The following is a 24,464-nucleotide window of genomic DNA, read 5'->3' as shown; positions in this document are numbered from 1 at the left end:
CCATTTAGAAACTTCGTAATCTTGACCTGAGAATTATTACATTTCACCTGAGATGTTCATAATCTCGGGTCGAAAACAAGCAGATTTTAAGAATGAACGACGTCGACGCAATGTCAGGTAAAATTCGCGTGTTCTCGACCTGAGATTATAAACATCACGGGCGAAATGTAATAATTCTCAGGTCGAGATTACAAGGTTTTTAAATGGCCGCGATCAGCCACCATAGGGTCAGGTACATGAGTTACATCGCAAAGGAAGATGGAGGGAAGTGACAAGCAGGAGGCGGAGCCTACCGTGAAAAGAAGCATATAAAATGAGACTGTTTAGAACATTCCAGCAGAGTCGTACTGCGCACATGCTCCCCGCATGTTCGCACTTGGTTCACTGCATGCCATTCCTGCATGCCTATGTATATGTATATTTATTAAATACATGTATATATATAGTTTTGGTGGTTAACACTCGATGTGTTCATTTGACTGTCTTGTGGAGAGTAAAGTGCAGTTTCCTTTACACTATCACTATTAAAAATTCCCACATCTTTGTAAAACTTTTACAACTTTTCATTTAAAACTGTTGGTCATTTTAGGTAAAAGTTGACAAGTTGTTACAAAAAATGATGATTACTAAATACCAAAGTGAAAAGTCAGCAGGTTGATTCAGGTATAGATCTTCAGATATTTTTAGAATTAATTTGTGCCAATATTAATATGCACTAACATATGCTACCACTGTAGCCTTAGTTGTTGCTGTCTTATCTACTGGGTAAAGAGGCGTATGAGATGCCTCCTGCTAATCTCAGGACTTACTAAGGCTATATACAAAATAACTTGTGCTGTTAGGTCCTGACTGGTGATAGCAAGGAACTAGTTGTACAGCTGACCACTCCTTGCTGAGTGGCCAAATTCCAGCAAGGGAAGATAAATCCAACAGACTGATGGAGTGACCTGAAGGAAAGAGTTAACTGAGTTTGAGGAGTATTACTTCGACTCTGCGTACAGCTTAGCTAGTATTTTCTTAGATATTACAAAAATGTGTGCAAAATCGTGGACTCTTCAGAAATAAGCGTGAACATCGTATGAAAATTGTAATCTAAAATAGCAAACACTGCGCACTTAATGCATTCTATAGCAGACGTTGAAGTGAGTACAATTGCCTTTCCAGTTGCACCTATTTCTACAAATCATTGGTTTTGTGCGAGCCGCTGCCCTCATGCTAGCAAGTTTCCTACAAGTGATGCAATAATTTATATCGAAATATTCCTGAATAATTTGCAAACATATTTGGGTTATCATTACTGACATGAAAACAGTGTCTTTTTTTCTAAAATTCTTTATTCAGATGATTTCTGGCTCACAGCTCTTAAACCCTACAACAAGAATTGTATTAGGAAGCCTATAATTATTATTATTATTGCCAAGAACTTATAATATATTCTTGGCTTATTGTGTATTGTGTAACACAACACATCTGTGTGAACATATCTCATGTTAGAAAGGGATTTGCTGGAAGGTTATGTGATGTTGAGATAGTTATTAGTTAAGTTCAGTTTTTGGAGTACATGATTTAGAAACCCATTTATACATCGGTGATTCTGTACATGTTCATGTAGGTGAAGCTCATTCCATACAAGTATATACACATGGTAGCTATGAGCTGGAGCACATTTTAGAAGCAGTTCAAAATCAGTCTTAATTAGAACTATTATTAAAAAACTCTTTTATTATTTATTTATAAAGAGTCAACAAGTCGCAGAGTTTGAGAGACCCACCACCAACATGTTTGAGAGACCCACCACCAACATGTTTGAGAGACCCACCACCAACATGTTTGAGAGACCCACCACCGACATGTTTGAGAGACCCACCACCAACATGTTTGAGAGACCCACCACCAACATGTTTGAGAGACCCACTACCAACAGGTTTGAGAGACCCACCACCAACATGTTTGAGAGACCCACCACCAACATGTTTGAGAGACCCACCACCAACATGTTTGAGAGACCCACTACCAACAGGTTTGAGAGACCCACCACCAACATGTTTGAGAGACCCACCACCAACATGTTTGAGAGACCCACCACCAACATGTTTGAGAGACCCACCACCAACATGTTTTAGATTACTGCAGTTTAATTATAAGCTTATTCAGATGAAGATTATCTGATAATCTCGTTAACTCTGCTCGCTGACTATGACATATTTTCTTTGCTGCTATGCTATAATAATATTGATAATATTGAATGTCTTTAAAGGTTCGATAGAATCAATGAAAAAAATCAATGATTAAAACATCCATACATCTATGATGCAGCTTGTCCAAAACTCAAGAAGCAGAGTGCTGCTAACTCTGCCTTCACTAAAGTAGGGTTTATTGAGAGTTAGGAATGAGAATGTTAGAACTTAACATTTATGTGATTAAGAGCCTAGCATTAGGAACCTCTAACACAAAGTATGCCACCCAAAACCACTCGAAAGGAATCAAACTGCATCACCTGATACTATATGGTACACTGTATCCCCTGATACTATATGATACACTGTATCACCTGATACTATATGATACACTCTATCACCTGATACTATATGATACACTGTATCACCTGTTGCTATATAATATACTGCATCTCCTGATACGATATGCTACACCGTATCACCTGATGCTATATGATACACTCTATCACCTGATACTATATGATACACCGTATCACCTGTTGCTATATAATATACTGCATCTCCTGATACGATATGCTACGCCGTATCACCTGATGCTATATGATACACTCTAACACCTAATACTATACAGTACACCGTATCACCTGATGCTATATAATATACTGTATCACCTGATACGATATGACTCATGAGGAGAGCGTACATTAAAGCTATTGTTACTCATTCTGCTCATATATACCGCTTGTGGATAGCTTGTCATTACTTTTATCTCATGAGAATATTGTCGGTAAGAATACTGTCACAGACCATTGTGTAGTAAGAATATTTCCTAATTATAAAATTCCGCTTTTAAAAAAGTTGTTGGAAAAGACAGTATTAACAACAAAATTTTCATTTCTGTTTCAAATTTGTCTAGTATACTTGACATGATGACCTGATGGTACTATTTTAGAACCATCAATGCTTTTTAATACCCATGACTAGGTGGTTTGAGAAATACACATGTTCTGTACTTAACAATGAAATTCAAGAAACATGACATCAGCGTTTAGTGACTAACATGTTTGTCAAACAGTCTTGGCGCCAGCAAAAGGCACTGCCAAAGTTAGGGCAGATAGCAAAAGGTTTGTCATCGTTATCAGCACTTAGAGGAGTTTGATAAACTTGTCAAATAAATACAATGATCTATGGGGTGCCAGTTGCTTGTTCTCCATCCAACAGGACAGTCGCGCTGAAACAGATCCCAGCATTGCCATGAAGTCTGTGTTTTTTATTGTTGTCTTTTTGGGTCTGACATACGGAGAAACAAAAGGTAACTGATTTTTGTCAGTAGCATATTTCACATTTTAAATTTTTTTCCTAAATTCAAAAATTACAAAAATATTTTGTGTATGATTATGACTGAGATTATTGCAACTCAGAAATTTTTTTTATTAATGTTCGTTGAGTATTGCTGTAGTATTGCTAATAAAACATTTAATAAAACATGACACAAAGAGGAGTCTGGATATCTCATGACATGTAGCTCATAGAACTGTAGTCATTAGAGGACAACTACTAAATTCACTTTCAAGTAGTTATCCAACATTTGCCGTGCTTGCAGTCTACAATTTTAACACGGCCAAGTACTGCTCCAGAACTGGATATACAGCTGATTCTTTGGGCTACGACGACAGAGCAACTGTGATTTTCAGAGAGCCAACAGTAAACTTCGGATCAGCTTTGAAGACTTCTTCAACACCATACCTGACCGCTGCCTGATGACCTTTAAAACTGATTTGATTACAACTAAGCCAAACATACAAGTCAGGTGGGAATGTTATCAAGATATTTAGGGCTGTGCATAACAAAATCAGCAGCTTTACCGTCTATATTTGGTACCCACATTCCTTGAAACCGTGTCGCGTAATATGAAGAAATAAGGCATCATATAGATTTGACTAGACTCGTAGCTGGTCATAGCAAACTCACCATAACAAACCTTTTTAGTAAAAGCTTTAAAACTAACAAACCAGAAGTCTGTCAAGAGGAGACTAATGCATATAAAATAGTTCATGTATTAACAAAACACATGTCTGTGTATGCGCGTTCACATTACTTTCATATCATATAGACATCCACATTAGTAATAGTCATAGAAATAAAGTTTTCTAGAATTATGTTTTGCGATGCGTTGCATTCTGATCTAATTGAGGTTAACACTGAGAAATACCAATAATTTTTTTTAAAGCGTGATCTCAATTAAGGCTTCAAAGAATGATATTCTCTTAATAATAAATTTTAACTAAAAATGTTGCTATTTTGAAAATTACAATTGGTTATAAAATATGCTTAAATATTTCTGAAAAGTAGTTTACTTGTGAAAATCATCACATAGTTTTTTTTAATTCTTTTTTCTGTACTTGTCAGTCCTGCTGTTACTAGCAAGTTAAAATTGAGTATTTCTTGATTCACAACTCTCTTTACTAGTTATAAATTTATTCATACATATCAGACTAATAGATTGTGTTAATGCTATTCATTACTTTGCCTTTCACTTGTTTACTCGCTAAAACATCTATTAAAATACACAGACATATTATAAATAATACATTAATTTTTCTCTCATCACAATTTTTAATAACATTTTCTAATAGAATTAAGGCCAATGTGCAGCAGTTTCTCCTCACAAAATATAGACTGGACATAAAAAGCAGCTTTGTTATTTAGAATTTTTATTGTTATTATTACAATTTTTTTTAATTTACTAGGGTACTTTACTGGTATAGATAAATGGTGATCGTTGTTACTTGTTGAGTGACTATTTTTAGTATTAAAAATACTGAGTACATCCTGTCTTCTTCAGGTTTGATTCCATTAAAAGGAAAATCAGCGCTGATGACGTATCCATCATATTGTATGACTCAGATACTCCAAAAGTCGGCAAGAAGCTTGTAAGCACAGAATACAGTGTACCGTATTAGTTGTGTTAATAACGTAACTTTCTTGTAATCTCGCATGTTGTATTTATCTTTCAAAAGTCTGCGTTCTTCTAGCTTACCGTGAGCAAGTCAAAGCCAATCACAGCGAATAGCACTGTTGTGGCTAGGTCTCGTTATCTAACCATCGAGGTTAACAGAGACGCGCGAAAGTCCAAAAACTTTGATGTGGAGATGATCCTCGTTCCAGTCAGTAAGTAAAAAGACGAACTCATATAACTAAAGAGTGACAATTGGTCAGGAGCTTGTTCATCTGTGATGCGACACAAGAAGTCTGCTACCAGTTTTTGATTTCATCTTGTCTTTGCAGGTTCTGCAGGGGCAATTAAGTGGAGCTTTGTCACAGCCACGCTTCTATTGATTGCTGGATGGCTGCTGTAAAAATGCTTCAAGTAGCTTAGCTAACTGCATCCGTGACAGCGGGCAGAGAAATACTGGCTTCTCTCACTATTTGTCAGTGTAGTGTTACCGTGTGTGCTATGAATTCACATTCTTTTCATATAACAATAAATTATGATTTGCTATATTACTTGATACTATATGACACAATGTCTCACCTGTACTATATAACACACTGTTTCACCTGGTACAACATGGTACACTGTATCCCCTGATACTATATGATACACTGTATCACCTGATGCTATATGATGCACTGCATCACCTGATACTATATGATACACTGCATCACCTGATACTATATGATACACTGTATCAACTGATGCTATATGATACACTGCGCCCCCTGATACTATATAATGCACGGTATCACCTGATACTATATAATGCACGGTATCACCTGATACTATATGTTACACTGTATCACCTGATACTATATGATACACTGTATCAACTGATCCTATATGATACACTGTATCACCTGATACTGTATGATGCACTTTATCACCTGATACTATATTATACACTGCGTCACCTGATACTATGTAATGCACGGTATCACCTGATGCTATATGATACACTGTATTTTCTGATACTATATGATACACTGTATCACCTGATACTATATGATATACTGCGTCACCTGATACTATATAATGCACGGTATCACCTGATACTACAAGATACACTGTAATATATTATATTGTGATGTCTTGTACAACAATCTACATTCTCTTCTAATTGCCAGATAAGCAAACCAAGATGTCAACTAACCACTCTTCCCAAGCTCTCTGCAGCTTTCTTGTCTTTTGCTGTTCAGTGCTTTAAGAGCTGCTACATATCCCTTTGGCAATATAGTATAAATGTGCCAACCATCCTAACACTCAAAATTCATGTCACTACAAAACTGGATTTAAAATATTTATTAAGAAGAAATTGCCGAGTCATTCTCTTCATGTAAAATAGGTTAAATTTGTAGCACAACTGAAAACTAGTTGACTTGTTTGCAATATAAAACTGTTTATTTGATCTGCTGCCAACGTTTAAGATTTAGTTATTAATGTTCTTTGGCATAGGCTTGTCAGGTGGAAACATAACTGCTAGTAAACAAACTCCAAACCATATGGATAGCTTGAAATGTGGTCAAATACAACACACAAGTCAACAAGAAACTATAAACAGCAAGAGTAAAATGTCTGTGGCAATAATTTGTTGCAACTTGAATGTTACTCAAGATTACTTGCAAAATATTCTCCGCTTTCTATAGGTTGGCCTCGTCTTATAGCTGCTCTATCTACAGGGTTATCTGAAGCAGCAACACCCACGCTATCAAAGTTCTCTGCTGATAAAAAGGGGTGGGTAGATGGGTGGCTCCGTAATGTTGGCTTAATAGGGTTATCAGAGAGGCCATTATCAAGAAATCCTTGGCTTTCTAAATTTATACTTCCTGTGTCAGGCCTTGAGCTGTCCGTTGTATCAGGGCTGTCTAGTCTCGACGATATTCTTGAGGCTGGATTGGAAGCAGCACCTTCTTCCATGACAAGAGATGACTCAGCTTTAATTCTTTCTAAACTCAAAACCCTGGCTTTGTGCTCATCAAAAACATTTTGAATTCGGGACTGGCAGCGGAGAAACAAGTCAGACGAGAGATCATCAAATACTCCTGAAAACATAAGTCCAAAGTCCTTCAGCTTAATGTTAGGGGAAAGACTCCATGGTAACTATCAGCAAAAGTGTAACAGCAAAAGTGCTATAAATATCTCTATCAACTTTAGATTTGAACTAAACTTAACAAATTTCTAACCAAATCAAGAAAATATAATAAAAAGAGTACAAGAGAGGGTAACTTAAATTAAGTGAGTATCATACTATGGACTAACTTGTGAGTAAGTGGGTATCACACTATCAACTAACTTGTGAGTAAGTGGGTATCACACTATTGACCAACTTGTGGGTGAGTGAGTATCACACTATCAACTAACTTGTGAGTAAGTAGGTATTACACTATCGACCAACTTGTGAGTAAGTAGGTATTACACTATCGACCAACTTGTGAGTAAGTGGGTATCACACTATCAACTAACTTGTGAGTAAGAGGCTATCAGATTATCAACTAACTTGTGAGTAAGTGGGTATCAGACTATCAACTAACCTGTGAGTAAGTGGGTATCACACTATCAACTAACTTGTGAGTAAGTGGGTATCACACTATCAACTAACTTGTGAGTAAGTATCACACTATCGACTAACTTCTGAGTGAGTGGGTATCACACTGTCAACTAACTTGTGAGTAAGTGGGTATCACACTATCGACTAACTTGTGAGTGTAGAAAGCGTCTCATACAATAATTTGTTTCAAGCCGCGAAGCATAAACTATGATAGTTAAATATAGTTTTTTAGTGAAGTGAGGTGAAGCCTGTTCTGTAATGAGTTACTAATTAGTAGTTGTCTAGTTACTGAGACACTTGAGAATGTGAGACGTAGATTCCTGTTTTCATCTCACGCTAAGCATGTTTAATGTCTGGCTGTAGCATCCGGTTGACCAACAAACACCAGGCACAAGATGAGCTTACTCAAATGCTACAAGCTCATCTCTTTGGCCAGTTAATTGAGAAAGCCAAGCTCATGCAAACCTCATAAACTCAACCGAGAGTTGTCTTGCCATAGCAAGCGCAGCAGCATCACTTAGCTTACAACTAGCTGGCCACTGATATTAGAATATACCATGTCTAGCAGCAACTTTTATCACACTACATTTGACTTCATGAACAGCGAGATGGTCTATAAGACTGATGCTAGAGTTGCAGTACAGGGAAACTGATTACAAATTTAGAATAAAGGACTTAAGATAAGGACTCATGATGGCAGCTAACCTTTCTCTTGCATTTCTTAGAGAAGTAGGGTTACACAGACAAGAGGTGACAAGTAACCATCTGCCACTATTCCCATCTCGACAGAACCTTCATGTTTATTAGAGGTTTACACTTGTTAATTAGAAAGATAATCGTAGAAGGCTTAGCTTACCATGCTACTATGTAATAGACCTCTTACTTTTAAAAGACAAGTTTACTATCTGTTCCCTATGTCTATGGTAAATGTGTAATATTGTTTAGTGCCTATAGGTTTTAAACATGTATTTGTTATACTCCTTATAGCCTTGGCTCTATGACATATGTCCACTCTCAATTCTGTTAGCCACCCGCAAGCGCAGCCCTGGTGCATACCTATGATCTCTGCATCGAATGGCTTGTTATAGTTGTACGGTTTAGTCATCTCAGCAGAATTCTGTTCATCTTCTTCTGATTCGCTGGAGACTTCATGATCAGCCGCTCGTCGTTCCTCAACTGTAAGAAGCTCATCGTCTAGTTGAGAAAGTTTATGGCAGCGCTTCAAAATGCTGCCTCTATAGCCACTTTGAAGCTGACACGGGTTTCCTTCCAAGTTAAGAATGACCAAGGAAGCAGGCAGCTCATCTGTTAAATAATAAATCATATACCATGCGCAGAATATCGGTAATGTTTTGTGTCAGGGTGATAAAGACAGACTAGCAGGCAATACCTGACAGGTGTGTAGTATAGTTGTCATTGTATGACAGTTATAATTAGTAGTTTTTATAATTACATCTACCTATCGGTAAATACAAGCATAGCCTAATACAATACATTTATACGTAAGAATATATTTTCAGTTTACAACTGGTTGTTATTACAACAATCATGTAATTGCTCTTCAGATTGCTTCTTTAAATAATAAAAAAAATTTGTTTTTGATTTGATATTTTGGTAAAATGCATTTACAAATTTGAAGACAATTTTTAATTTACATAATAAAATGTTTTCATTGATATTTAGTAAAACATACATTGATTTTCACAGGTACATGGATAGATTACAATAAAACAGCAGCCATTGGCAAATAGCTTGACCAGTTAACCATAATATTCATCAATACTTGTTTCAGCATTGTCATGTTTGGTAAAGGTTGTAGCAGCAAATACTCTATGCTTTGATGCTATATAGCATGTAAGGATAGACAACTGCAACCTTTACTGCATGATATTCTGCCTCCAATGTTTGGCTTTAGTATGAAGTGATATACGTGAGGGTAACTTACTAAACAGCCAGATTTACACAAAGACGGTATTGAATGTTTGTAAAACCTTTTCTTACCTACATCAAGATGATCTATGGAATTATGAGAAAGGTCAAGGAAACCCAGCTTTGTGTTCTTGAGGTTGCATATTTCTTTGATCTTGTTGTGACTCAGAGTAAGAAATCTTAATTGTGTTAAAGTTTCCAAGCCAGCTATCTCATCGATTTCATTCTAAAATATCCAACACTTAGTATGTGATATTGAGCGGCACCATTGCATCAGACAAATTAGTGGTAAAGCTAAGGGTGCAAGAGCGTGACCTGCTGCATGATATGATGCGTGACACGACTACATTACATAACTATGTGATGAAATGAGTGGTACAACTGCTTGATTTAAAGGAGTTTCATGACCTTATAACACAAATATATGACACGACTACATGGTATAAAAGCACGATATGATCACATGATGTGAGTGACTCGGCTGTGTAACACGAGTGCAAGACTTGACCAAATGACATGATTGTAAGTCATGACAATATGACATGAGTGCATGATACAGTTGTGTGATATTACTATGCTATACGATTGTGTAGCTCAGATACTGTAAGTGACATATTTGTGGAACAAAACAATTTGAGAAAATCATGTGTGATGTTGACTTGACATCTGCTGTGACAAAACCGTGAAAAACAATTGTGTGACCACTTAATAAGTGACATCTGTAATATTACTGCCTGACTGCTAGTTAGATTTCAACCTCATGAGCAAATTGTAAAGAAAGAATAAGAACCATTTTTAGGGCCTGACAATGTTTGACTCGATTACAGCCCACTGTCGATTTAACTTAAAATAGCAAAAATGACTCACATGCTGTAGATAAAGATTTCGAACACATTGGCCTAGCAGCTCTAAACCATCTATCCTTTTGATGTTCTCGCGATCCAATCTCACATGAGTTACTTCATTGAGCATTTCCATTCTAGTAACATAATGACATTACAGCTTTAAGTTAGGTATTACCAGAATACTTTGATGTTTCAAACAAAAAGTCAAGTTGGTTATCTCATTGCTTAAATGACAGCCATTCAAAGTATGATAAAAATTTTATGATGATAGATTTTTAACTTTTGGCAATCATTGTTTTACTTACCTACGTGTGAGCATTTTTAATATGACTTAATTGATCACAAAATATCTATTTTTCATTAATAATTTTTTAAAAACGTTTTTCTTTTCTGCTAAAACTTGTTTAGAATTACAAATTCAGCTAAAATACGTATGCAAACAATAAAACAAAATGTAAAACTTGGTCTACTGATGTTTTGACTCCATTATGCCTTGATGCTAAAGGCTGCAAAGAAGAGTAGAAGTATAAGAACAAAATTGTAGTTTACACAAAACTAATGCTAATCTTGTGTATCTACAGAAGCTAAATTGTCAGTAATTATATATATCAAACCAACTTACATTTGCTCTGGACGCACGTTCTTGTAGACAGAAATGCATCTTCTAGCAAGTAGTGAAAGGCTAATCGTCTCCACAGGCTTCAGCTCTTGCTGTAGCTTATAATCTTAATAAAAAACCCAATCAGTTTTAAAGATGACATCATAGTGATAAATTTAAAAATTAGCTAGCAACACACTAATTGATATAGAAAAAACTGTGTGGTTTAGATAATGAAAAACACTTTTAGGCAAATATTTTTCACATAAAACACATCGGTAAACTAACCTTATTTTAATGTAATTCTCATTTTGGCTTATCTGATGCGTTTTTTGACTAAAATTCATAAAACTACATTTGCTTTATTGTTTTGTTAACAGTCACTTACAATTACTGTCAGCAGCATCATCGATTGAAGGAGTTTGATTCGGATAATCTGATGATGCGTCGTTCAAAGACTTGGTCAAATCTTTAGCTTCATCATTTGTGTTTAATTGCAGTTGTCTGTTGCTAACACTCTGTGTGTTTTCATTAATAGCTTGTGAATTAGCGCTTAAATTTGGTGAATCTAGCTGTGCTCTGCCAGAAGCTTCTGAGACTTTAGGCTTAACTTTCTTTTTTCCTTTTTTGCTTCCAGCTAATGGCACAGCTTTTTTGTTAGAAGTAGCTTTATTCATTGTACTTTTTGAAAGTAAAAAATAAAATGCAACTTTTTAAAATAGTTTAATAACAAGCTTACTGCTGTCAAACAATTTTGAAAAAAAGAAAAGCCCCTCAACCGCTGATTATAGAGTCGAATTTTGAAGATACTAATGAAGAATATACTTTTTTTCAAGTTTTCGCATATAGCTGTCCAAAAAAATTAGATACTTTGATTTTTCGAAAAAGAATCTCACTTATTTATTTTACACATTTTATGGTCACACAGACATCATGTTGAGTGAAACTGAGCGCGGAATTTGTACAAATCACTGCTCAGTTTTACAAAATGTCAAGGATCTCCAATGTAAACAGGAAACAAAAATTTTGTAAGATCTTTGTTTATTGGTTTATATGTAAATCTTTATTGGTCCCTTTAGAGACTCGGTAAAATAGACTCTGCTCGAACAACGTATAAAATATAATGGAACTGATAGTGCTATACCGAAGGATCGATGATGAAACGACGGACACATATCATGTGATATCCTGCTGATCACTGTGTATAGATTTTTATTTTTTGTGAGTTCACTTGATCGTAATGGGTGATGCATATTTTAACATCGACCACGGCTACCTTGAAGGCTTAGTCAGGGGCTTCAAGTCTGGAATTTTGAGGGATAGCGACTACCAAAATCTTATTGAATGTCAAACATTAGAAGGTAAGGCAGCTTTGTACGTTTCAGTCTATATTTCGTACCTAAAAACAAAACTCTTGGCTGCCTTTTAATAATTCCGAAAATGGTCTTCGGGTAGGGTTGAGTTTAATTTATGGTAAATATATTTGTTAGCTAAATGGCATAAGGCTATAGTTTAGTGTGCGCTTTGCAACAAGGTTTTAAAGTTTCCAAAAACAACCGTATGTACATGCTTTTTACTTTGAGTAAGTAGTGATTCATAGCATCTAACTTGTAAACGTAGTTTGTGGACAAGTTTTATGCATAATTATTTAATAATAACCGAACGAAATAAAATATGTGTATGTAAATTTTACTCAGCAGTGCTATTTTTGACATCATAAAGGGGTTTGAAGGTCTAGTCTGCAATAACAGTTAGTAGCTAATCTATTATTAGTATTATTATTTGACAACTATTACAGGTTTAAAATCATGTCTAAGTGAATTGACGGCATTCTAATTTTGGTGTGATGATTGGATAATTTCTAACCTTTGTCTTTAGATCTTAAGTTGAGCTTGCAGAGCACAGATTATGGCAACTTTTTGGCAAATGAGCCGAGTCCCTTGGCAGTATCCACCATTGATGACAGACTGAAAGAAAAGTTGGTTGCCGAGTTTGAACACTTGAGAAATCAATCGCTGCCACCACTTTCAAAATTCCTTGATTATATTACGTAAGTATTAATTTATTTCGCTGTTTGTTAAGATTATCCAGAATTTTTGAGGCCAGTTATATGAACCGTGTGCAAATCGTTGGTTTTAAAGAACAATTTTTATTTCAACATCAAAAGTACATCCTAAAATTGAACGCATGGTTTGTTGCAGTTACAGCTATATGATTGACAATATCGTACTGCTGGTAACCGGTACAATGCATCAGCGACCGCTATCTGAACTTCTTCCCAAATGCCATCCTCTAGGCAGCTTTGAGCAGATGGAGGCCATACACGTTGCCTCCACGCCTAGTGAGCTGTACAATGCTGTGCTTGTAGACACTCCTCTCGGTAAGTTCATTTTGTTCCGCACCATGACCATGATGCTGCTAGTTTGCTTTTGGCTGGCTATTCTGCTGACATTAGCTATTTAAGTTATGATGAAGTATCTATCGGGTGCTGAAAAGATGCCTTTAACATCAACCCGTAACTAGGTTCTAAATTTGTAGGCATTTTTCTTTTTATTGTGTTTATTTTTTGTAATGATGCTATCAAAACATATACTACCTTTTGTGTTATTTGATACATATAGTATGTTCACGCATATCCACATTTATTGATAACATGAAACTGTAGGATGTGTTGCTTGTAGCTCCCTACTTCATTGATTGTATCTCCGAGCAAGATCTGGATGAGATGAACATAGAGATAATTCGAAACACTCTCTACAAGGTAGCTACATCCAATTGAGAGAATCGTACATTGTTGAGAGCTATTTGAGATATCATTGTCAGTGGTAGGTGAAGATCTTTTACTGTAATTCATGTTGTAGGCATATCTTGATGATTTCTACAATTTCTGTCAATCACTGGGTGGAACTACAGCAGAGGTCATGTGTGAGGCCCTCGCAGTGAGTTTTTACGCAGTTTCTATTGCTGCATAATTGTCATTATTGCTAGACTGTTGGAATGTCTAGTCATCATCTGGTTCAGTATGTCAGAAGAGTTATCTGTCAGCATTGTCAGTTTATTAACATGACCACATGACACGGTTGCCTTGTCATTGTGGTATAGCTAGTTGTCAACCTGTCAGCATGCCCTGCCAACATCGCCTGTCAGCATGGCCTGCCACCTGCCAGCACGGTCTGTTATCATAAACAGCATGCTCATTTGATTCCCATGCCAACTTAGTCAACATTAAATTCATTAGCTTCTATCTGGCTTGTCAGTTTTGTCCAGCGGATGCACAACTGAAGATTTTAGGATTTCCCAAATGATTTTAGGATTTTCCCAAGTTGCTTAGTAGTATACGAAACATAGTTCTTCTATTAAATACTTGCTACATCAGCACTGTATAGATCTAGATCAAACCCATCATACTACATCAAAGCATGGTAAATGCAGGGCTATGACTGTGTGTGGCAAAGGTTTTTCTTGTCCATTGTAGTTTGAAGCAGACAGAAGGGCCTTCATAATAACAATAAACTCATTTGACACGGAGCTGACGAAAGATGACAGGTTCAAGCTGTATCCAACCTGCGGTAGGCTGTATCCAGATGGACTCGCCTCTCTCAGCCGGGCAGATGATTATGAGCAAGTGAGAGCTGTGGCTGAATATTATGCTGTAAGTTGTCTTATCCTAATCAGTCGTACAATGAGAAAAACTGGTCTCGGTAGTGGAGTTGTCTTATCTATGTCTTATCTCGGCACTAGTGTCCACTAATGCTGATTTTTCAATATTAAGCATAAATAAATGTGGCCTATATCAAGCATGAGAAGGCAATTACTTATTTTGAGTTATTACACATGTCAGATATGAAATTGTCGAGTAATTAAAGTTCGGAGTTGATTAATTTTTTAGCAGAAGTTTGAAACTTCTAAAAAGACAAGAGGAGAAAATTATAACTTCACAGAAGATTGTCTTTTGTGAAAAAGAACATTCGAATTAGTCCTGATTGTGATTTTTTGTTTGTCACTGCTAAAAGTAGATTTTTTACCTAATGAAACCGATGATTGTAACGGTGCATGCTCTTATATGTTCTTAATGTAATATGCGGGTCCAGTTACTGCTAAGTTAAAACTAACACATTGATGGTAGTACATATATACTACCAATGCTGTGACATATTCACTACAAATGCGGTACAACGAACACATGCGTAGCAATGGCTTGATGGTTAGTAATTGTTATAAGCAACTAAAACTCAGAATACACAACCTTGCTGGTCAATTAGCCAAAATTATTAGTTGAAAATTTTTTAAATATAATAAATTAAATATTGTAACTGATATCATGAACTCTTAGTATTTTTTCTAGTAGTGAGTGTATTATTATTGCAGGAATACAAAGCTCTATTTGATGGAGCTGGTAACAATCCTGGTGAGAAAACACTGGAGGACAAATTCTTTGAATTCGAGGTGAGTTTGTTGCGAGCAAACTTGACCAACTAGTGCGCCATGAGAGATCGGGAGGCGTACCGTTGGCAATATTTATTATAACGAAAGACATGTCTGTTCGTCTGTCACTTTAATGCTTAGAGCATTATGGAAAAATGTGTCCCATGGGAAGGGAACACCGATATTTTGTAGACCGACATGCTAACCACTGCACTACTCTACCACCTCGCAGCGGAATAATTGTGCACATAATTATTACACTTGATGATCTCCTATGACACAAGGAACTGCCGGTGTAATAGTTATCAATAAAGTTGTCTATTATGAGTTCCATATATATTGCTACCGGAAGATGTCCGTCCACTTTTTGGGTCATAAAGCATAGGAAATGAGTAAATTTTCCGGCCAAGGAAGGTTGCTGAGTGGCGCAGTTGGTTAGAGCATCAGTCTGCCAAGCAGAGTGGTATGGGTTTGTGTTTGATACAAAACACTTTCTCGGATTGGCACAATCATTCGGAGGCTTCCGAAGGCGGTCAAGAGCTTTATGCATCTTTTTATCCATCCAGCTTTGTAGACATGAATTCAGTATAGAACTGAGAGTTTGTGACACAGTGCATCGAGTGTTCATTGTTGCAAATAACTGACCTGTGGTCTCAGTTCTGGAGGACTCAGTTTTTGTCATTATCATGTCGATGTGTGACATTTACAGTAAATCTGGAAGAGCAGAAGCCTCTGTGGATGAGAGCGAGGGGAAGTGACCAGGGTAGTTCATGTGTCTATGTGTATGATGTGGCTCTTTGAATTACACAGTAAAAACTGTGGCTATTAGCCTCTAACTGGTTGGCCACCGTTAATGTAGAGGAATTTAGGGCAACACTTAGCTCACCATTGGGTGATTGAATTGGTAGATGCGTGAAGTATGTTCCTCTCTTGTAAGTCTTTCAAAAGGAGGGTTGTAACTTTAAGAGTATGAGAAATTACATGTATTACTTACTTGGAGGGACCCAATCTGGTGGAAAAACCCACGTAACTCTTCAGAATCATCATTCGGGGTCATAAGGTCATACCGGATAAACAACTTGTGAGAGTTTATGTAAATTCATCCAGTGAGAGAATATGCATATTTTTCAACAGAATTTATAATTATTGCAAGCTTACTCAAGACATTTTTACATTGCAGATACAAATTATGTTTTATTTTATTGTTAAATTAATCAAAGGTTAAGCCTTTAAATTTCATTGGTATAAATAAGAAATGTGAACGAGTGACGTGGTAAAACAATCATTTCTTGTTGGTGCATTTGTAAACTAGCCATGAGTAAGTTGGGTGTAACAAAACATACATACTTGTAGTGAATTAATATTGATTAGGTGTGATATTGTTGAGCTGCTTAAATCTTACAAAGTTCGGCTGAAAGGTCGGGTAAACTAATATCATTATGTTGATAGAAAATCACTGAAGCCTGAGCACCACATGATTCATTGTCTAGAACATTTAGTGAAAGAATGGCAAAATTTGGGAACACTAGAACATGTGAGAGACTAGACAATTCAGTAAACCAATTTTTGACTCATCTTACAGTCATGAAAGCATTCAGTATCACAATAAAATCTTTACTTTGAACACTGCAAAAAAATTTGTAAGTATTCATTTATCTATCTTGTCCCATATAAACTAGTTATTGTAATGTAATATTTATTGGTGAATGCTTTTATGTTATGCAACTCTTCATATTGGCACATTTCAGAAGAACAATTTGTTTGAATATTTTAACAAATTTTTAAAATTTGGTGCATACTCATTTTTCAAACTGAGGTGCAGCCTTATCAACATGGTAAAGTACTCACTCTGAGTGAAATGTTTTTTTAGTGTTTAAAAGAAGAATAAAACTTTGAAAGTAGATAAAAAAAATCCGTTCGGTTGAGTAGTAATACTTGCGAATTTTACTGATTGGAGATCGTCACAGAATTGAAAGAAACATTACATTATTTTCAATACCTGCTAGTTATAAACTGTACATTGCTGTAATTGCATTGCTGGTGTTATTAGTAGCAAATGGCTTATGCTTGCAGGATGTGTTGAGTGTTATATCACACTCTCACGTATGCATTTGTGCTGTTCTAAACTCTCTAACTATGACTGTCTAAGTATTTCCTTGAACAATGGTTATGCAGGTGAAGATGATGATGGACTCATTCATGAGACAATTCCAGTTTGGTGTCTTCTACGCGTATGTTAAGCTCAAAGAACAGGAGATTAGAAACGTCGTCTGGATATCGGAATGCGTTGCACAACGTCACCGAGCTAAGATTGACAGCTATATTCGCATCATGCCCTAGGATGGTAGCATAGGCCAGTGGTAATTTTGTATTGGGACGAACAGCAGAAAAGCTCCATGAAGAAGGGACCTTCAGAACTCTGTGGTCAGAAGCCCTTTCATGTCTTATATTAGGTGCTGGCATTCATCTCATGTGTATGCGTACATTTGTGCAATGACGACAGATCCACCCCTGACGATTAAGTTATTTGTATTCTGTTGAAGGTGAACTGTTGTTTTGTATTTTATGCACCATAATTTAACAACATTTTGTGACATGTATTAAAAATATTATATGAATGTACTATTTTTTACAAACATATCGAAGCCAACACAAAGTACTTCAATCATACCAGTTTATACACGCAATAAAAATGTCTAAAAACATGCGCAATTAAAAAAGAAAGGATCAAGCTCTTTACAAAGTTTTAAATTTTTTGATTGTCACATCATACCCATCATACCCAACATGTGTAAGACCATGTTGTATCATTACATTTGGTGTCTGCATTCTCACACATCGTATTCATTCCATCGCATGAGTCCTTAGGAAGTGAATCTCGTCTGCTCACAGATATGGTTCAACTTTCTGCGTAGAAAACAATATCAAATGTATGATATTTTTAACATTTCATCTATGTTTGTTCATGGTTTCCTAAGAAGATTACATAGAGATTATGGTAACTTACTGAGCATGTCCGGGCTTCTTTTGCGTTCTACAGTATTTGCCCCAATAACAGTCAGGTTTCCTCCTAACCTCCGCTGCATAAACAATAAATTAATGCGTTATGCTCAGAAATCCATCTTATACATGGATTATTCGTTGAGACATGATACTGTAACAAAGAATGTGCTCTCAATTCATGTATAAAATAGCCCAAGGTACTGACCAGGCAGGTCTGCAGACGGTATGTTTTTCCTAAAAAAGTAAGCTAACTGTCGTAGGGCTTTCAATCCACACCGATAACAGATGATAGAATTGCTCTTTACATTCTTGCCTGTAACGAAACGCAACTGTGTTTCCCTTAACTGTGATCACTGACCATTTACTAAACACAAGGATTGCTAGTGAAGTTATTTGATTGGTAAAAAAGGTCTCCAAATTATAATACAGTCCAATCTTTACATGCGAAGTTAAATCATTTCAAGATCTGCTTTATATGTTACTGCAGATAATTCCATAAATTATACTGTTACTCACTGTACAGCGCTGGAATTAAATTTCATGTAAAACACAAATCAATTAAGTAGTATATCAATACAATAATATGTTTATTGTTCCTTTACCTAAGAAGGATGTGAAGGGAACGTACATTCAGAGGTAGTAATGTGTATATGCGATATAAATTACTCTAACCTAGGGCTAGGAAAGGTTTAAACTTGAATTATATGTTTTTATATTTTCCAATATGCTTTCACATTTCAAACTGTATTGGTTTGAGAAACTGAGTTATAGGTAGAAATTAGTTCATTGGTGAGTCAAATATTTGAATTCAAACGCCAAGGAAATTGTATGAAGAGGCTTGACTAATATATTATTGCTCTGTAAGTATGTCACAGATCATGCTGACTTCATGGTGCACATAGTTTGGATTCTAGACTTGAACATTTTACACAGTATTGTGGATAAGGTAGCATTAGCAACAGCGTATCTTGCGCACCTGTAGAGCAGAAAGCAATAACAGTAATCAACTGTTACAGTTGGAAATTCCTAGCATTGAATGACTCACCAGTGAAGTTGCAATTGAAATCATTGTTGAGCACAAACTCTCCAGTATCAAGTTTTGACGAGGTTTCTTGAACGATGTCCTTGACAGTAAGTGATTTATCTCGGAGATATTCCTGAATGAAAACTGATGAAGTTAGGTCATGCACCCACTTGTGAGCTACGTTCTTTGCATTGCAATCTTGAAGAATTACATGCTAAAATCTTAACATAAACCGGGTCCTCCAACACAGCATTCAAACAGCTCCCTTAGCTAATTTGTAGAGACATTAGAGTCTGCAAACAAATATGGTATTAATAGCAATAATAATAACAATATGATAATAACAAGAGAATACCTACTTTTAGAATGTTTGATTCTGTCAGATTCTGCAAAAGAAGATTATCCAAGGCAGAATCATCCAAATTCATATCTGTAATGCAGAACAGCATGTAGTATATGCAGATTACATACATATACTGTATATAGATCAGGCAGAGAAATCACGTGTGAGAGAGTGCTATGATGAAATAAGTGTACTAAGATACAACTCATCTCTATAGTCTTCGATTACTATTATTATTGTTGTACCTTTAAGCTTAGAGAGACAGCCTTGGCATCCAGTATTACTGCAGCGCCAGTAGAGGTTGCAAAAGTGACCGGCGCAAATATCACCTAGAACAAGATGGTATGTTGATAAAAGTCAGCGGTCAGGGAGGTATTTCCATTTAATATTTGCACAAGCAAACTACCCGTACACTAGATATAGTTATCTTCCCTTTTGTGGACAACTCTTACCTTCCCAGATGAAGCATCTTTATACACACCAGCGGGTAATTTAAGATTACTGTAGCTAAGCAGGACCTTGCGAGATGCAGCTCACCTGTGCTTGTAGTTACTAGCTGATAACTAGGGTTGTGATTACTAATCTGTGCAAAAGTTGCACCTACATGTAGGCCTACTATTGAAGGAAAACTTTTCATGGCATGCTGCCAAGAATTCACATGGTTTTAAAGCTTCAAATTCATATTTTTATTATATAATTTCATTTATTTCCCTCCAGCCCCCTCCACCCTCCTTATAACACAGCCGAAGAGCTTTCTGCAAAAAAGTAATTTCAAGTACATAACTTAAAAATTAGCATAAAATTATTTACTTTTGAAATTTATATAATTATCATTTAACAAAGTAAAGCGCAACAAAGGATATTAACGAACTGGTTGTTTGATCCTTGTTGTAAAAAAAGGTAAAACAACTCCAACTGGACTGAGTTGAAATTCATACAATAACGTAGGTATGCAAGACTTACACGTCACCACCGCAGTGCCGGGTGTGTTTCGTCGATCAGGAAAAAGTTCCATGCAGCAGAAACAGACTAAGTGTGGCTGGGTTCCAGGTGTACATTGAAAGTCATCAGCTGATTGCGGAGTAGGGGGCACGGGATAGCCCGCTCTGCTTGCTAAAACACTTGAACGAATGCAGGCTATGCTAATGCAAAGGAGCGGTAACAAATGTAGTGCTGTAGAATAGTTTACAAAGTGGTGCTAGACGCAATGACTACGTGTTCAGTCATGAAATTGGCATCTGAGTTAAGCAGTGGGGTAGTAGAAAAGGGGGTCTGACTTGTGACAATACCTCGGTATCAACATGAAGGGCTGAAGTAGACACACTTATAATGACATTACTCATCTACATTGTGTTGATCGACTTGCTTAAAAAGAGTTTTCTCCTCACAAATTGTAAGCTGCAGAAGATCTATCAAACTAACTCGCCTATGAATTTTCCCACTTTATAAAATTTAAGCTATCTTGAGAAAGCACAGACAAACGTTCAAAAAATTTTTTCTGTAAATAAAACAAGGCTTTCCAGAAAAACTACTACATCAAAACTGCAGTTAACCAAAGCACCCAACTGCGGCACACAAGTTGTTATATCTGAACATAAACAAGAAAAACTAATGTTTTGACTTAAATCCATCGCTGTTAACGAAACCTTAAACAATAGAATCAATCGTATCAGCCATAGCTATTAACAACCGAACTCTCCTTTGATCAGTTGGATGTTATATACTATATAATTATATTATATATATAGCATATATATATATGCTATATATATCTGCTATATATTATATATCTAGTTTGCACAAGCAAACTACCGGTAAACTAGACAAACTTATTTTCCCTTTTGTGGAGAATAAGTGTTGCATATTTCTCTGAAGTGAGAATTATTGTTTTTTATTTTGTTTGTTGTTTAGCTATTTCTGCCTATAGATTGGTGTACTGAAAATGTTGACTATAAATTGATTTTTTCCAGCACTCACGGGACTCTGATAACATGTGTTCATAATAATACTATATTTGTTAAACATTGTACAACATGCAAACTAAATAACAACCCACTGATGTTTATATAATTCCTTGAAGTAAATACACGAAGGTAGAGATGTAACGTAAGGAATAAATGGGATGCTTGCAGTTGTCAATTCAAAGATTACAATCGAGAAGGCAACTCCCCAGAGTACAGCCAACTTCACAGTAACCAATTAATTATTGGTATCACGGCATTTAGGCTGTGAGTTAAGACAAATATATATTTTACAATGTCTCCTTCATAATCAAACACTTGATAAAATAAACTAAATAAGGCATGCAATAATCTTGCAATGCCCTAACACTCCGTAATAACATACTGTAATGCCCTAACACTCCGTAATAACATACTGTAATGCCCTAACACTCCGTAATAACATACTGTAATGCCCTAACACTCCGTAATAACATACTGTAATGCCCTAACACTCCGTAATAACATACTGTAATGCCCTAACACTCCGTAATAACATACTGTAATGCCCTAACACTCCGTAATAACATACTGCAATGCCCTAACACTCCGTAATAACATACTGCAATGCCCTAACACTCCGTAATAACATACTGTAATGCCCTAACACTCCGTAATAACATACTGTAATGCCCTAACACTCCGTAATAACATACTGTAATGCCCTAACACTCCGTAATAACATACTGTAATGCCCTAACACTCCGTAATAACATACTGTAATGCCCTAACACTCCGTAATAACATACTGTAATGCCCTAACACTCCGTAATAACATACTGTAATGCCCTAACACTCCGTAATAACATACTGTAATGCCCTAACACTCCGTAATAACATACTGTAATGCCCTAACACTCCGTAATAACATACTGTAATGCCCTAACACTCCGTAATAACATACTGTAATGCCCTAACACTCCGTAATAACATACTGTAATGCCCTAACACTCCGTAATAACATACTGTAATGCCCTAACACTCCGTAATAACATACTGTAATGCCCTAACACTCCGTAATAACATACTGTAATGCCCTAACACTCCGTAATAACATACTGTAATGCCCTAACACTCCGTAATAACATACTGTAATGCCCTAACACTCCGTAATAACATACTGTAATGCCCTAACACTCCGTAATAACATACTGTAATGCCCTAACACTCCGTAATAACATACTGTAATGCCCTAACACTCCGTAATAACATACTGTAATGCCCTAACACTCCGTAATAACATACTGTAATGCCCTAACACTCCGTAATAACATACTGCAATGCCCTAACACTCCGTAATAACATACTGTAATGCCCTAACACTCCGTAATAACATACTGCAATGCCCTAACACTCCGTAATAACATACTGTAATGCCCTAACACTCCGTAATAACATACTGTAATGCCCTAACACTCCGTAATAACATACTGTAATGCCCTAACACTCCGTAATAACATACTGTAATGCCCTAACACTCCGTAATAACATACTGTAATGCCCTAACACTCCGTAATAACATACTGTAATGCCCTAACACTCCGTAATAACATACTGTAATGCCCTAACACTCCGTAATAACATACTGTAATGCCCTAACACTCCGTAATAACATACTGTAATGCCCTAACACTCCGTAATAACATACTGCAATGCCCTAACACTCCGTAATAACATACTGTAATGCCCTAACACTCCGTAATAACATACTGTAATGCCCTAACACTCCGTAATAACATACTGTAATGCCCTAACACTCCGTAATAACATACTGTAATGCCCTAACACTCCGTAATAACATACTGTAATGCCCTAACACTCCGTAATAACATACTGTAATGCCCTAACACTCCGTAATAACATACTGTAATGCCCTAACACTCCGTAATAACATACTGCAATGCCCTAACACTCCGTAATAACATACTGTAATGCCCTAACACTCCGTAATAACATACTGTAATGCCCTAACACTCCGTAATAACATACTGTAATGCCCTAACACTCCGTAATAACATACTGTAATGCCCTAACACTCCGTAATAACATACTGTAATGCCCTAACACTCCGTAATAACATACTGTAATGCCCTAACACTCCGTAATAACATACTGTAATGCCCTAACACTCCGTAATAACATACTGTAATGCCCTAACACTCCGTAATAACATACTGTAATGCCCTAACACTCCGTAATAACATACCATTCACATCTCTTACTCCACAAATCTCACTAGCGATGCTGCCAAGCGCTGTGTGTGGGATCACCATGCTATTGGTGGAAAACCTCATAACAACCCCATACATTAACTGTGTTGACGTACAGAAACATTCAATTAGGTTGCATGACTTTGCTACTCGGAAATAGCGCTCGCATAGTATGTACCCTTTGAACTTGATCAATGTTGCTTCACTGTATGGCAATCATATGTGTACATATATTATATACAGGCTCTGCAGCGTAAGAACATAGATGTTCATATATATACGTACGTATATATGGTACCAGCAAAGGATACAGATATACATATTATGCTGCTTGAAGAAAATTTGGGGACCGGTAGAGGAGTGT

At 36.4% G+C, this 24,464-nt stretch overlaps 4 protein-coding genes across 5 annotated transcripts in view; 2 read left to right on the top strand and 2 right to left on the bottom strand.

Moving 5' to 3' along the window:
* Positions 1 to 3,397: 3,397 nt before the first annotated feature.
* LOC137391886 (uncharacterized) lies at positions 3,398 to 5,815 on the top strand. The gene is made up of 5 exons (XM_068078434.1): positions 3,398 to 3,489; positions 3,781 to 3,987; positions 5,023 to 5,110; positions 5,213 to 5,348; positions 5,466 to 5,815. Exons 2-5 carry the CDS (start codon positions 3,938 to 3,940, stop codon positions 5,534 to 5,536), a joined length of 345 nt encoding a protein of 114 aa, XP_067934535.1. The 5' UTR covers positions 3,398 to 3,489; positions 3,781 to 3,937; the 3' UTR covers positions 5,537 to 5,815.
* A 685-nt stretch (positions 5,816 to 6,500) lies between these two features.
* On the bottom strand, positions 6,501 to 12,086 carry LOC137392028 (leucine-rich repeat-containing protein 46-like). The gene is made up of 6 exons (XM_068078617.1): positions 11,484 to 12,086; positions 11,120 to 11,222; positions 10,520 to 10,631; positions 9,725 to 9,878; positions 8,780 to 9,028; positions 6,501 to 7,217 (listed from the first exon to the last, which is right to left on the bottom strand). Exons 1-6 carry the CDS (start codon positions 11,770 to 11,772, stop codon positions 6,781 to 6,783), a joined length of 1,344 nt encoding a protein of 447 aa, XP_067934718.1. The 5' UTR covers positions 11,773 to 12,086; the 3' UTR covers positions 6,501 to 6,780.
* A 196-nt stretch (positions 12,087 to 12,282) lies between these two features.
* LOC137392029 (V-type proton ATPase subunit d 1-like) lies at positions 12,283 to 18,150 on the top strand. The gene is made up of 8 exons (XM_068078618.1): positions 12,283 to 12,456; positions 12,974 to 13,145; positions 13,297 to 13,475; positions 13,777 to 13,856; positions 13,957 to 14,034; positions 14,571 to 14,747; positions 15,464 to 15,541; positions 17,696 to 18,150. Exons 1-8 carry the CDS (start codon positions 12,336 to 12,338, stop codon positions 17,858 to 17,860), a joined length of 1,050 nt encoding a protein of 349 aa, XP_067934719.1. The 5' UTR covers positions 12,283 to 12,335; the 3' UTR covers positions 17,861 to 18,150.
* Positions 18,151 to 18,289: 139 nt separating this feature from the next.
* Positions 18,290 to 24,464, bottom strand: part of LOC137392027 (E3 ubiquitin-protein ligase CHFR-like) — a 28,451-nt gene continuing 22,276 nt past the window's right edge. For both annotated transcript variants that reach the window (XM_068078616.1, XM_068078615.1), the window contains 7 exons: positions 20,854 to 21,003; positions 20,136 to 20,219; positions 19,907 to 19,977; positions 19,569 to 19,680; positions 18,729 to 18,836; positions 18,528 to 18,600; positions 18,290 to 18,427 (listed from right to left, as the gene is read on the bottom strand). In XM_068078616.1, coding sequence (XP_067934717.1) covers positions 18,385 to 18,427; positions 18,528 to 18,600; positions 18,729 to 18,836; positions 19,569 to 19,680; positions 19,907 to 19,977; positions 20,136 to 20,219; positions 20,854 to 21,003 — 641 coding nt within the window. In that variant the 3' untranslated portion in view covers positions 18,290 to 18,384. The remainder of the gene's footprint in view (positions 18,428 to 18,527; positions 18,601 to 18,728; positions 18,837 to 19,568; positions 19,681 to 19,906; positions 19,978 to 20,135; positions 20,220 to 20,853; positions 21,004 to 24,464) is intronic.

Source organism: Watersipora subatra, chromosome 3, assembly GCF_963576615.1.
Source record: "Watersipora subatra chromosome 3, tzWatSuba1.1, whole genome shotgun sequence".
NCBI lineage: Eukaryota > Metazoa > Bryozoa > Gymnolaemata > Cheilostomatida > Watersiporidae > Watersipora > Watersipora subatra.
Note: the sequence above shows the minus strand (reverse complement) of the source record. Positions and strands in the feature narration are given on the sequence as shown.